This window comes from Brassica oleracea, chromosome C7 (assembly GCF_000695525.1).
Source record: "Brassica oleracea var. oleracea cultivar TO1000 chromosome C7, BOL, whole genome shotgun sequence".
Lineage (NCBI taxonomy): Eukaryota > Viridiplantae > Streptophyta > Magnoliopsida > Brassicales > Brassicaceae > Brassica > Brassica oleracea.
In genome coordinates this window covers 5,510,270-5,524,557 of record NC_027754.1, presented here as the reverse complement: position 1 = coordinate 5,524,557, position 14,288 = coordinate 5,510,270, and the positions used below count along the sequence as shown (strand labels likewise).

General features: G+C 35.6%; 3 protein-coding genes across 6 annotated transcripts in view; 1 reads left to right on the top strand and 2 right to left on the bottom strand.

Annotated features, from left to right (window-relative positions):
• Window positions 1-6,784: 6,784 nt before the first annotated feature.
• LOC106306942 lies at window positions 6,785-10,495 on the bottom strand. Of its 4 annotated transcripts, none has more exons than XM_013743749.1 (7): window positions 9,978-10,495; window positions 9,503-9,689; window positions 8,781-8,831; window positions 8,171-8,548; window positions 7,859-7,966; window positions 7,571-7,711; window positions 6,785-7,243 (listed from the first exon to the last, which is right to left on the bottom strand). In XM_013743749.1, the coding sequence occupies exons 3-7, from the start codon at window positions 8,803-8,805 to the stop codon at window positions 6,813-6,815; spliced, it is 1,083 nt and encodes a 360-aa protein (XP_013599203.1). In that variant the 5' UTR covers window positions 8,806-8,831; window positions 9,503-9,689; window positions 9,978-10,495; the 3' UTR covers window positions 6,785-6,812. The 4 variants fall into 4 exon arrangements, with proteins under 4 accessions (XP_013599203.1, XP_013599202.1, XP_013599200.1 ...); XM_013743748.1 differs by having other exon boundaries at window positions 8,781-8,828; XM_013743746.1 differs by lacking the exons at window positions 9,503-9,689; window positions 9,978-10,495 and having other exon boundaries at window positions 8,781-9,489.
• On the top strand, window positions 10,487-11,765 carry LOC106306944 (histone chaperone ASF1). Its single transcript, XM_013743750.1, has 2 exons — window positions 10,487-10,774; window positions 11,363-11,765. Exons 1-2 carry the CDS (start codon window positions 10,517-10,519, stop codon window positions 11,552-11,554), a joined length of 450 nt encoding a protein of 149 aa, XP_013599204.1. The 5' UTR covers window positions 10,487-10,516; the 3' UTR covers window positions 11,555-11,765.
• A 674-nt stretch (window positions 11,766-12,439) lies between these two features.
• The window catches only part of LOC106302439, a 4,552-nt gene continuing 2,703 nt past the window's right edge, over window positions 12,440-14,288 (bottom strand). Inside the window, exon 2 of the mRNA XM_013738948.1 lies at window positions 12,440-12,465. Coding sequence (XP_013594402.1) covers window positions 12,440-12,465 — 26 coding nt within the window. The remainder of the gene's footprint in view (window positions 12,466-14,288) is intronic.

The following is a 14,288-nucleotide window of genomic DNA, read 5'->3' as shown; positions in this document are numbered from 1 at the left end:
ATTTGATTTTGTGTAAGGTAATGGGAGTTTGTTTTAGAAATAAGATATTGAGATTATAAGTTAAGGAATTGTGGTTTTAGAATTTGGGGTTTGGAATGGAAAGAATAGATTGAGGTTAAAGGGAAGATGAGTTTGGGGTTTGGAATATATGAAGTAAAAGATAAGGAAGATCGGGTTTAGGGTTTCTGATTTTAGGGATTTAAACACAATCCTCGTTATTTCCTCGTAAACTAACGAGGAACTTACGACGAATCCTAAAAATAAAGAACGTGGGACTTGTTAATTCCATGTAAGCAGAAATTGTCGTAAACAACTCGTAAGCTAACGAGGAAACAAAATAAAAAAATAAAGAACGCGGGACCCGTTAATTCCACGTAAGCAGAAATCGTCGTAAATACCTCGTAATCGGAAAACGCGGGCCTTGCCAATTCCTCGTAGGATAAAAACTAGAAAAAAAAAGAAGAGAAGAAAGATAGTGGAATCACATGTGGCGAGACCTTCGTAAATCTAGCCCACATGTGTTCCAATATCTTCTTCTCCTCTTTTTTTTAAATCTTTCTAATTTGAAAAGCAAACTGGTGAGTAATTAGTGATTTGAGATAGTGTGTGATTTGTGAGTTTGTGTGTGATTTGAGAAGGAAACTTGTGTGTATTTATAGAAAAGCGGGCCTCGCTAAATCCTCGTAAAGGAAAGACTCGTTAATTCTACGTAAGGCAAAATCGTCTTACAGACCTCGTAACCGGAAAACGCGGGCCTCGCTATTTCCTCGTATAGTAAAACGCGGGCCTTTGTAATTCCTCGTAACTTTACGAGGAAATTACAAGGAGATGTAATCTCTTATATATACTTCCGAGCGCTCACTCATTATTTCGTCTCAAATTCCTCTCCACTTTCTCTCTATTTCGCAGCAATGGTAAGTCTCTCTAATTCCTCTCTAATTTGATTAGTTTAAGATAGATAGTTAGTGTATGGAATTTAGATAGGTTTACGGATTTTATGTTAATTAGTGTTGATTAGGTGGTTAGTGTAGGAATTTAGATAGGTTTATAGAATTTGTTAATTACTGTTGATGTTAATTTTAAAATTTAAAAAAAAATTTCCAGACGATTCGAAAGAACAAACTTACTCCCCATTACAGAGAGATGTTCGGTGAGCCTGGTAGTCGTTTAGACTCGTCTTCTTCAGCTTCCGGTTCTTCGGGTCTGCAGACTGTCCCCGAGACTCATTCTTCTCAGAGAGTCTCTCGGTCGCCTTCTTCTAGTGCACCTCATGTGCCTCCTCCGATGGCTCCTCCGACGATGCCTCCTCCTGTGCCTCCTCCGATGGCTCCTCCGATGCCCGTCGAGATTCATCCTGATTTGATGGTGCCTCTGAGTGCTCCTTACTCGCAGTACACTGTCGAGGACCTTCTCCGTCAGCCAGGTAGAGAAGGTTTACCACTCATAGACCCCGACCGACCGGACGGAACTTTGTGGTATGTTACATTAATTTTTTTTTCAATTCTTTTGAAATTATTTTATAACATTAATAAATAATTTATACTTTAAATTTGTTTTTTCAGGTTTGGGGTGACAATTGTCTTGCATCAGGCGTAACCGACAAGATCAAATGTTACTTCTCCATGCCACATCCGAACTGAAAAAAGACGCCGATCTACGTCAGCAAGATGTGGTTCAAAATTTACGCTGTAAGTTACTTTTAATTAATTATATATACTTTTATTTTTTCATGATTTATATATAGTTTTTAAACTAATTATTATTAATTTAATTTTTTTTTGCAGCAAAAATATCATTGGTCCATGGGGGTCACTGAGAGGGTGAGGAAACAGTTTTACGCGAACGCGAAAGTTTGCTTGTTGGACATGGATGGTCTCCAACTGGAAGGGTGACTGGATCGTGAAGGGATATGAGCGTGGCAAACCCGCTGAGCTCACCATCAGAATCGGCCAGACTTGCTCTGCCTCCCGTAACACAGTAGATGAGCACGGCCACGGGCCGATGCTTGACTCTACGGGCCAAAAACCCCACGATGGTGTCCGTTTGGAAATGGTAATTAAATATTTTATCTAATTAAATTTTTAATATATATATATATATGTATATTCTAACTTTCTTAAATGTTTTTAGGCCAAAGAGACGGAAAAAATCTCGTCTCCTATGCAATTTTACGAGCGGACCCACAAGAATAAGGCGGGCCAATTTCTAGATGGCAAGTCCGAGCAAATCTTCAACGACTTGGTTGCTCAGGTTGACGACCGCCAGACCCAGCTGACCCAGCAGTCCACCGACGGATCCCCCGTCACCTTATCCACACTTGAAGTGGATAAGATTTACGAGGAGGTAATTTTTTTTAAATTTTAATTTTTTTTATTATTCAATTAATTTAACTTTAAATTTTTACTAACAATATTTATTTTTTTGTTTGTAATGTTGTCCCTAAGAAAAAGGAACGTACGTTGGGGATTGGTTCCGTCAACGATGTTCCGAGAGCGACATCGTCTTATGGAATTCTACCGGGCGATGAACGACTCTTAGTTCTTTTTTTTGGGTGTTGAATTATAAATTCAAAACTTATTTATATATAAAATATTTTGGTATTGTTTTTTAAAAAAATTTAAATTTTATTAATAAATAAAATAGTTTTAGTTATTTTTTTAATTATATTTTTAAATTCTGTAAAATAAAAAAAGAATTAAATTCGTAGCTAATGTTACGAGGAAATGACGAGAAAAGATAAACGAGTGTTTTACGAGGAAATACTTTCGTGGTACTTACGTGTACTTTACGACAAAACACTTTCGAGGTAGTTACGTGTAGTTTACGAGGAACACCTTTCAAGGTATTTACGAGGAAATGTAGCGACTTTCTTACGTGGAATATTTATGTGGTCTTTACGACGAAATGTTGTACTTCGTTTTTACGACGAAATCTTTTCTTCGCTTAGTTACGACGAATTGGCGAGGAAATATGCGTTACGACGAACGAGTAACGACGAAACGTATTTCCTCGCTAATTCCTCGTAAAGGCTCTTTTACGAGGAACTCGCGAGGAATACCGCCGTCGTTAAACTTTTGTTTTCTTGTAGTGATTTAATACTCTTGAATCATTTGCTGAACCTTCCCATCGCTAAGAACATATAATAACTCTAAATCAAAGTTATATTCAGCTAACACATTTTGTGATATTGTTCATTTTCGATTACGATAACTTGCCACCTCACGTCCAACTACTTTTGCATGTATATGTGTACCATCTAACGCCCCATACAATTCTGAAATAAATTCAAAAAAAAAAAAGATAATGAGATGTTAGAAATAACAAAAACTAAATTTAACAAAAAATGAAATAATGCACCTTAAAATATGGATAAAATTTTGTACTTTCTATAATTTTTGTAGGAACTAACACATTTGATTCACATCTTCATTTTTTAACATAATTTTCAACTTCAAAAGCTTCATCCGTTGCATCACCTCCGAGTCCAAATGCGTTGTTTTCCCTTGCAGTATCACTTTCAAAAATGACTTGTAAGTCCTCAAAAGGTTCAAATGTGTTATTCCACAGATAATCACTATTTGGATGTCCCTGGTTAAAATGTGATATATTCACTAGTGGACATATTTTCAAAAACAAATTAAAAGGTAATAAGGGGAGTTACAAAAATCACATTAATATATTTTTTCCATACTTCATCTGGAGTTGTCAATTGTTTTGCTATGGGATCCCGCCAGGGCCGGGCCTCACAATTTCAGGCACATAAGCAAAACAAAAGTTTTGGTCCATAATCTAAATAAAACATGAAAATATTAAAAGGTGTTTCATGTACTTCGAACCCATGAACTCCCGCAGTATTATACATTAGCATTTGCCACCAGAACTAGAGAGAAACCTCGCTTATTTTGGCCCCTAAAATGAATATTTTGTTGTTGGCCCCAAAGCCAATGTTTGATCTGCTTGATCTGTTTGGTATCAGGCACGTCCCTGGATCCCGCCCAAAATCAGAGCTAAGTTGGAACGTGTCTACATAACTTTCATATTCTTTTTCAAAAACTTCATTTGATTCAAGTAATGCTTGTGATTTTTGTAGCATCCGAGCTGTTTGATTCAATAAAATCTTTGCCTTTATCGTTGTTTTGGTCAAGGAGCCATTTGAATCACGCCATCCTTTCCCGATACCATGAACTAAAATACGTTTCAACAATTGACTCCGGTTTCCATGCTCATACAAAAGATGTTTTCATTATTTGTTATCTTATATAAACAAATAATATGAGAAAACAGGGAATACTAAACTAGTGTTATGAGCTAATGATAACAAGAGAAAAAAATCAAAAAATTAGGCTCCTAATAGTTAAGGTTTAAAGGCTTCTACACCCATGTCCAATGTTCGAATTCTAAACTATGTAATTTTTTGCACATTATAGGATGCATATATCTTATCGGAGGTTTCAGAGTATTGTAGGCAGAACCGCTCGTTGTGGTCGTCTACTGCAGAGAGAGCCTATCCATCGAAGATGTCGTACATGCATAATCGTTCATCGATCCAAGTGTTTCGGGAAGAGTTTCATCATGGAATCCTTATCTGCGGAGCTGTTCATCAATATTATATGTTGCAGATAGTTGATCACCATATGTAATAGAGTTAGAAATTATATGACGATGTAATTTGTTATCCTGTGTAAAAAAAAAGACTACTCGTTCAACTTTTGTGAAACTTATACTTTTTCTAGCTGAGATTTTTTGCTCTGAGAAGTGATATGATATGCAATTCTATATAATAGGTGAAGTAATATACACGCTAATATTTTTGTAAGTAGAAACATACTATTTTATAGAGATTTGATGATATAGGTTAACTAGAATTTATAGGAGAGGTTCTAACAAAAAATCTTTTTAAAATAATAGGTACTATTTGATGAGTTTATCGATAGAATATATTTGTCAACAACAATTTGAAATTTTATAATTAGTGTTTTATGATAAATATTATTTTGTAGGGATTTTATGAATCATCAACAAAAGATATTTCTGTTATTTAATTCTTTCCTGTTTTAGGTGTGAGTGCAAATCAAAATATCACATAGCTACTATCACTTTGACGATGAGAAATATTTATGTTATTTCAATTTTTTTCTGTTTTCATTACTTAAGAAAAAAAAATAAGCTTTAACGAAGTTCAATAGTTCAACATTGTAAATTTTTTGTTTTTGTTTTCAGTTAGTTACAAATGAAAAACAGAGAAATAGAGATATTTGTGTTAAGTTTTATTAAGATGACAAATCTTATCATAAAAATAAAGAATTGGTTCTTTACATTTTTACAATACATTTTCCACTAATTTTTTTTTTAAAATGACAATAATAGAAAATCTACCAAATATTGAATAACACTAGAAATTAAAATGCTTAGAAAACTGATTACATTTATTTAATCCAATAAAAAATATTTAATAAAATCTATATTTCCTTTAATTTCATCAAACTTCTAAATCCAATACCTCCACCTAAAGGTTAGATTAGGCATGGACATAATATTCGTAACCCGAACCGAAAAATCCGATCCATATCTGGTCTAAAATATTAAAAATATCTGAATGGGTATTTTAGGATGTTACAAAACATATATGAACCCACAGTGTTATTAACTGAACCGAAAGGGTAACCCAAAAAATTCAAAAAACCCAAAATAATATCCAAAGAAACCGATCCGAATATTCAAATTAGTATGCAATAGAGATATTTGAAGTATAGATATGTACTTAAATATTCAATTTTATATTTATTTTGATATGATATCTAAAGATATGTATTTAAAAATTAAATAAGTGCCTTATAAATTTTATATTTATTTTGATATGATATCTAAATTTTATATTTTTTTAATTTTAGATTTTACTTCGGGTTATCCGAAATGATCCGATATAACTCAAATTCGAACGATATATCCGTATATGGTTACTTTATGAGTTTTAAGATGTGATACAAATTAAAAGTGAAACCGATGTGTTATATCTGAATCCAACCTGCACAAATTTACTTAAATGAGACTAGTGTAACAAAGTAGAACCAAAATCCAAAATACATGATCTGAACACCAACGGGTATCCGAACGCTCATTCCTAGAATAGAGCAAGGAACATAGATTTGATAATCAAAATCTAGCTTGTATTAAAGATAAGGCAACCCCATGTCAAGGATGAAAAAAACAACCCATATCAAGAACATATATTTTATTATTTAAAGCATTTGAAATACCAATTAAACTAGTGGTAAAATGGCTCGGGTATCTAGACCTGTATCTATCGTCTCTATAAAGTTACTATCTAGATATTTTTTAATAAATAAAAAATATTTTTTTTAAAAACTAACCTAATAATTTTTTACTACCTAAATTTTTTTCAAAAATAAAATAAATAAATTATTAAATGCTAATAAAAATTATTATTTGTTATTTATATGTAAATTATATAATTAAATTATATTTTTAAAATTTTCAAATAATTATATAAATCCAAATCTTGATCCGAATATTAGACCTATAGTACTAACAATATTCGTCAAATTCGTAAAATAACTATCAAAATTTAGATTTTGATATGAATATTTAGACTTAAAATTTTGCTAACAAGATTTGTCAAAATCGTAAAATAACTATCCAGATCCTTGTATTCTAGATATTCATTTTCCCGGCGGATCAGAAAGGATAGGATTTGGATATGGATCTCGGATAATAGTTCTCACCCCTAACTCCCTGAACAACGATTAATTTTTTTTTTTGACGGCATACTTTTTATTATACAATACAAAACATTACACATTGTTTTTCCATCTTACAACATAACCTGAGTTTGTAATCCTACCCTCTTTAGCTAATTTGTATGCAACACCATTACAAGTTCTTTTGACTTTTTGAAAGCCTAAGTTGTAATTACTCTCTTTTGCCAGATTGGCAATATCTTTCATGTAAGTTGGGCAGTGATTTCCTTTGATGCTGCTGGGTGAAGCTTGATGAGAATTAGACAAAGTGTCATAGATTTCAGAGGAATCTCCATAAAAGGTGACTATGTGATATCCTAGCTTCCTCATTTGAACTACAGCCATTCTCAATGCTTCAGCTTCTGCATCTAGTGGGGAGTTGACTGGCTCTATTGCAGCTTTTCCTTCTAATATAATTCTTCCGTCAGTGTTAAATAGAGTCCAACCAATGCCAGCATTGTTCGTTGGTGACGTCCATGAACCATCTACAAAACAGGACAAAGTATTAGTCTGTGTAATTATATCATCAATACTATCATATTTTTCCAATGCCATAGTATTAGAACTTTCAGGTGGCACAACTTGTAACTCATTTTCCTCTGATGTATTTTTCCAGACATTATAGTCTACTAGGGCTTGATTTATAACATCAGGGATGGGTTTTCTTTTCCCATTAAAGATTAAATCGTTTCTCATTTTCCAAATCCTCCAACCTATGAAAGGGAAAATATGTGCTTCCTTTCGTTGGTTGTTATTGAGGGTAAGCAACATGCTTACGTTTTCTATCAATGAGTTACTTAATAAGTTATCACCTGATATTTGGATGGATGGTGTCATGCTCCATATTTCCTTACTGGCTCTGCATTGGAAGATTAGATGGTTCGTTGTCTCCTGATGTTTACCGCATAGCTGACATGTGCTATCTGCCACCATCTTTCTTTTGCGCAAGTTCTCTGCAGTTGAGATTGAGTTATGAGCTACTTTCAACCAAAAATGTTTGATCTTTGGGGGAGTATCTAGCTTCCAAATTCTACTACAGGCCTCAGTCAAGATGTTAGGTATATTGCGTTGTACATTAGTATTGCTCAAAAGTTTGTAACCTGATTTGGCTGAATATTGACCATCTTTTGTGTGGATCCAGAAAGTAGAATCACTAGCTCCTGTGATTGACGGTCGTATGGTCTTGATGATCTCTACGTCTTCTGGATCTATAAAAGAGTTTAGTTTATCAATATTCCACCACATTGTTTCAGAGTTAAGAAATTCATTAACTTTTGCCTTCATATCTATACGATTGGTTAAACCCTTTGGTGGTCTAGGCGGATTTGTAGGGAGCCAGTTATCAATCCACATATAAGTTTGCTCACCTCTTCCAATATTCCATTTTATCCCTGATTTTAGAAGTTCATTACCTTTTAGTATGCTTTTCCATGCGTGGCTGCCATTTGATTTTGGTTTCGCCTGGAGGAGACTCGTCTTTTGAAAGTATTTTGACTTGTAGACTCTACTAAGCAGTGAGCTTGGGTTCTGAAGTATTCTCCAGCTCTGTTTTGCAACAAGAGCTATGTTGAAATCCGTTAAATCTCTTATACCTAGTCCACCCAAGCTTTTAGAGTCTGCAATTGTGCTCCAAGCTATCCAAGGTATCCCCTGTTTGTCTTTGGCGCTTGACCACCAGAATTTTCTCATGGCTTTTGTCATTTGATTTAGTACTCTTTTGGGCAAGAGGAAACAAGACATATTATATGCTGGAATGGCTGTTGCAACGGCTTTCAGAAGAACTTCTTTTCCTGCAGGGGATAAAAATTTAGTGTACCAACTGCTTATCTTTTTCTCTAGCTTCTGATTAATGAAATCGAAGGTGTTAAACTTATTTCTGCCTATGAATTCAGGGAGACCCAGATATCTACCAAAACCAGCTGTCTTATTAATTCATGTACATTCACTTAAGCTTTCTTCTATTATCCTTATCTAGGCCTTTACCAAACATAATAGCTGATTTACTGAAGTTGACAGCCTGACCTGAAGCTTTTTCATAGATTTGCATTAGTTCCCTGCATTCTCCTTCTTCTGCTTTACAAAACAAGAGGGAATCATCAGCGAAAAGTAAATGAGAGATTGCAGGACCCGTTCTACTTGCTTTAAAGCCATGAATTTTTCCTGTTTGAATACTATTTTGAATAATAGAAGAAAGCCCTTCAGTACATAATAAGTAAAGGTAAGGGGAAATGGGGTCGCCCTGCCTTATTCCTCTGTTTGGTATTATTTTTCCAACAGGATTGCCATTTAAGAGAATTGAATATGAGGCAGAGCTTATACATTTCATTACCCATCTACGCCATTTCTCATTAAATCCTAGTCTTTTCATTACTTCATTTATGTAGTTCCATTTGACCTTGTCAAAAGCTTTACTTATGTCTAGTTTTAATGCCATAAAAGGTTGTTTGAGCTTTTTTGTGTTCAAAGAGTGTAGGAGTTCATGGGCAATTAGGATATTATCCGTGATAAGTCTATTAGGGATGAAAGCAGTTTGGTTTTCTGAAATTATTAGGTGCAACCAAGGTTTTAGACGATCTGCTAAGACTTTAGAGATCAACTTATATGCAACATTGCATAAGCTGATTGGTCTAAAGTCTTTTGGGGTTGTAGGGGACTCTGTTTTTGGAATGAGACATATATGGGTTTGATTCATTTCATCGTCTAAGATTTCATGTTCAAAAAAGCTTTAGCAAAATTTAGAGCACCTGTTTTTATTGTCTCCCAATGATCTTTGAAGAAACCTAGTTTAGTCCATCGGGGCCTGGAGCTTTCTCCCTGTCCATCTGTCGGATAGCTTGGAAGAGTTCATTTTCTGTGACAGGTCTGGTGAGGTCCTTGTTAATTTCGTCTGTGACCTTGGGCTTTAGATGCTTCATGATCTCTTGAGTTGACCTATCCCCATTGAGAGAGTAGAGATCAGTGAAGTAATTTATAAAGACTTTCTGGATTTCTTCCTCAGATGTCAAGATTTTTCCAGTGTCATCACATATTGTGGTTATACGATTAAAGGATCTTCTTTGTTTAGTTTTTAGGTGGAAAAATCTTGTGTTTCTATCACCTGCTCTTAACCAAAAAACTCTACTTTTTGTTCTCCAGAATTCCTCTTCAAGTTTATATTCTTTAGCTAGTTTAGTTTTTATAGTATTAATATATACAAAATCTAAGGGATAAGAGTTATACGCAGATTTTAGGAGATTCTTCAGCTTTTCAATCTTCTTTGCTGAGTTTGTAGCGGATTTTGACTTCCATCTGGCTAGACTTGATCTGCATCTCTTGAGAGCAATATGGAAGCGGCTACCAGGTAAGTGCTGACACTTTGCCTCCCAGGTGAGTTGAATCTCCTTTTGGACTTCTTTGTTGAATTTCCATCTGTTATCATATCTGAAGAGTCTTGTTCTTTTCTATTTTCTGTCTCCTGTATTAAGAAGAAGTGGCTTATGGTCAGATCCTATCCAATCAAATAGTTTGACACATGCTTTTGGGAATAAATCTTGCCACTCCGCATTAGCTACCACCCTATCTATCTTTGATTGTATAGTATATGAACAACGATTAGTTTTAGTATAGTAGTGTCTATTTTGTTCTTCCGCTAAGCGTAAAGTATTAATGGGCCTCTCAAAATCAAGCCAGTGAAGCCCATAGGCTCGCAAGTAAAACGCAAACGCCGCCTTTAGGGAGCTGGTGGCGATAACTCTTGGTTGGTGGAAAATCAATTACCCATGGCGTCGCTTCCCTCTGCGAGTTTGCTTCCTTCTCCATCGCTCGTGGTTCTATCCCCGACGAAGATCTTCTCCTCCTCCTCCTCCTCGCGCTCGATTGTGTGCTCTTCGCCCCGTTCCCATAGTTTCTCGTCTATCCCCCGTTCGTCGCCTAGCCTTCGGATGACTAGAAGAGCAAATCACAATAAGCTTCAAGTTGTGGCTATGGCTCCCGAGGAAGAAAAGCTCACTCGTCGCAATCCTCTCGATTTCCCTATTGTAAGTTCCCCTTCAATTAGATTTTGGATATTCCCATAGAATCTCCAGTTTCACATTTCAATTCGCAGCTTAATTGGTGATTGAGAGTAAAGAAGGTTTGATTCGAAGTAGCTATTGCCATTTCCTCCGCTCTTGTGTTACATTCTCCATGTTTCAGAGTTCATTCATGGCTTCTCCTTGATGCTGTATTGCTATTTACTTTTATTTGTGATTGATTATGTTAAAACCTAAATGGGGAGCTTCTAATCATTATTAGGTCTTGAGGCTGCTAACCTATGTTTCTATTTGAAGCCATTTTGTATCATTAAGTCTTATTCCTCAGCTTACTGGTTGGTTACTCTATGAAGTTGAAATCATTTGGTCTATGTCCGTAGAAAAGCTACATAGTCAATGTGATTATAGATTCTTGGTGCTCCGTTTTCATTCTTTCCCTATTAGTTTTGGTTATGAAAACTCGAGAATAAAGAGCATGTTCTTATGGTTATGCTTGCTGTTCTCGTTCTACAAGTCTGCACCTTACTAGAAATGGATGTTCCCTTGTTATGTGTTGCCAGAAATGATACCAATTTTGTTGTGTTCTACTGCTAGGAGTGGGAGAGACCCAAACCTGGGAGGAGGCCTGATATTTTCCCCAAGTTTAGCCCAATGAAGACACCATTGCCACCACCGATGCCTTATGATCCTCCAGCAGAAGATGAAGAAGAAGAGGAAGAGAAGAAAGAAGAGGAAGAAGAAAACCCTGACCAAGAAGAAGAGGAACAACCGGAGAAGCAACAATAGATTTTTTTTAGTTTGCGAGCGAAAGATGGAAACATCGAGATCTAAGTCTGTTTCTGAGTTTTGTAGTGTCTTTTTGGAGGAGAGGAAATCAATCGTTCTCACATTTAGTAGCTAGATTAAAATCTCATGCAATCTCATGCTCGTGTTACTCGTGTACTATGTTTCGTGTAATAATGATACAGCTTTATAAGAATCTATCATTTCCGCCATCCTTCGAACATAATGTAACTTTGTGCATTGTGCTGGTGTAGCGTCTAGGTCTGAGCGTTTGGGATTTGTTTGGGTTCGGGTCGGACCCTTCTAGACAGACTCCATTCTAGTTTTATATATGATCGGATCAGCTTTAGTTATTAACATTTTGAATGCGGAAGGCTGTGTAAATCCATTTTGGAACCAATTCTAATCAGATAATGCTACTTCAAATTCAAATATTTCACATATCATATCAAAATAAATATGAAATATTTGACATATTAAAATATTTATTTCAGATACTAATATAGATTTTTCTTCCGGTTAACTTAGTTTCTCAGTCTCTATGAATTCCTATGCATGTATTTTTAGTCAGGACTCTCTAATCTTTTACTTTTCGTTACATTCGTAACTTAATGTTATATTCACGCATTATATCTCGAGGAACGCCTCGAGGAATGCCTCTTCTCATTATTTCTCTACTTGAAAAGGTTCTTACCAGGCATACTACTCATGTGAGTTTCTGAGGACAAATAATCTAATGGTATGAAGAAGTTTTACTTTTCGCAGACAGCCGCTTTTTCCTCTGTTGGGCTGAATTTTTAAGGTGCTTGAAGTTTTATGGTGATTCATTGGGTCAGGTAATCAACTTCCAGAAATCTGCCATCGCGTTTGGCATGGGAATTGATTTGATCATGAAGAGATTACTGGCAGAGATCCTGAACATTGAGAACAAAGGTGGTGATAGAAAATATCTTGGGTTACCGGAGTGTTTTAGTGGATCTAAACAAAAGCATTTAGTTTTTGTAAGGGGAGAAGCTGAATAAGAGACTCAAAGGCTGGTTTGTAAAGAAGCTTTCTTTCCCTCCCAATGTACGTCATGTCTTGCTTTCGGGTGATAAAGCATCACTGCCAAAAGATCATGAGTGCAATGGCAAGCTTCTGGAAAGATAAATGTGGAGATAAGAAAAAGATTCACTCGATCTCTTAGAAAAATCTATGTGTGTCTAAGGAGAATGGGGGTTTAGAGTTCTGTGATATTGAAGAATTTAACCAAAAAATCTTGGCCAAGCATGTGTGGCGTCTGCTTAACAACCCTGCCAGCGTGATCGCAAGGTATTAATGGAAGATACTATTCACACATAAGTTTCATGGAGTGTGGCAAAGGCTCACAACCCTCGTATGCGTGGCGAAGTATCTTATTTGGGCTTGAGCTAGTAAACAAGTGATTGATAAAGTCCACTGGTGATGGTAGAGAGACTCATGTTCAGGGCCGGCTCAATGGTGTCATGGACCCTGGGACAAAAAAAAATTTTAATTTCTAAACTATTTTTTCTTTAAAAAATCTAATAGATATATGTTTTCTTTTCAAAATACCAGAAGTATTTTTAAAAATAAATCTATGGAAATAAAAAAATACTTTCATATAAAAAAATTTGGACCTTTTTTCTTATTTTTAATATAAAAATACATGTATTTTTTAAAGAAATCGGACCCTTATCTATTAAGAAATAGGGGGACAACGGATTGGGCCCGGGGCGGTCGCACCGCTCGCTCCCCTATCTAAGCCGGCCCTGCTCATGTTTGGTCGGAAAAGTGGATCATGGACGAAATTCCTGGATGGCCAGTTAATAGAAATATGGCGATTGATGTAAATTTGAAGGTGGCTACACTTTTACGAGCTGATGGTCAATGGAATGTGGAAGTGTTGCATGATCTGTTTCCAGTTAATGAGGTCAACCGTATAGTCAAACTTCCAATTGGGAAGACATCTGATAGAGACATATGGGCGTTTACCTCATGGTTCATATACAGTTAAGAGTGGTTACACACTAGCTTCGAAAACTAACGAATCCCAGACACTTCAATCGAGTTTGAATGAACATGGAGTGTTGGTATTGAAACGTCTTATTTGGAAGACTCCAACCATTCCAAAGATTTGTAGCCTCTTATAGAGGGTTTCTTCTAGAATGTTAATGATGTTAGGAGTTTTGACGCTCCTAAGACAAATGTTATAGTATAGTGATTGTCGAACCTGTTCTGAGGGATATCAAAGCACCGAGAATGCAAGTACTTACTTAATCTAAGTGCAACCGATGATTTAAAGGAGTTTTAAACTACTACTAATACTAGAAAGCAATTACATAATGATACTTTCTTGACTAAGGGAAAAGAGAACTCATTGGCATAGAGATTAGACCTTGGGTGATCAAGTTTCGAACTAAGGACGGCAAACGATCAATCAAACTATCAACCTTAAGCTTAGACACAATCTTAAACAAACTCTATGTCTAGATGAATGTTCATTTACTAACATATCTCAAACATCAAATGTCTTTGGTTGAATAATATGAAAGCAATCATTACTAACAAGTCTATTGGCTATCTTAACACCTTTAAAAACAAATGTCTTTGGTAAAGTATGTTAAAAGCTTAGGAGAGTTGTCTCAGGCATTTCATCAAACACCTTGTGGGTGGGAAATGCCTATCGATCAACTTTTGAGTGGCCAACTCAGAAGATGCATTATGAATACTCTACTAG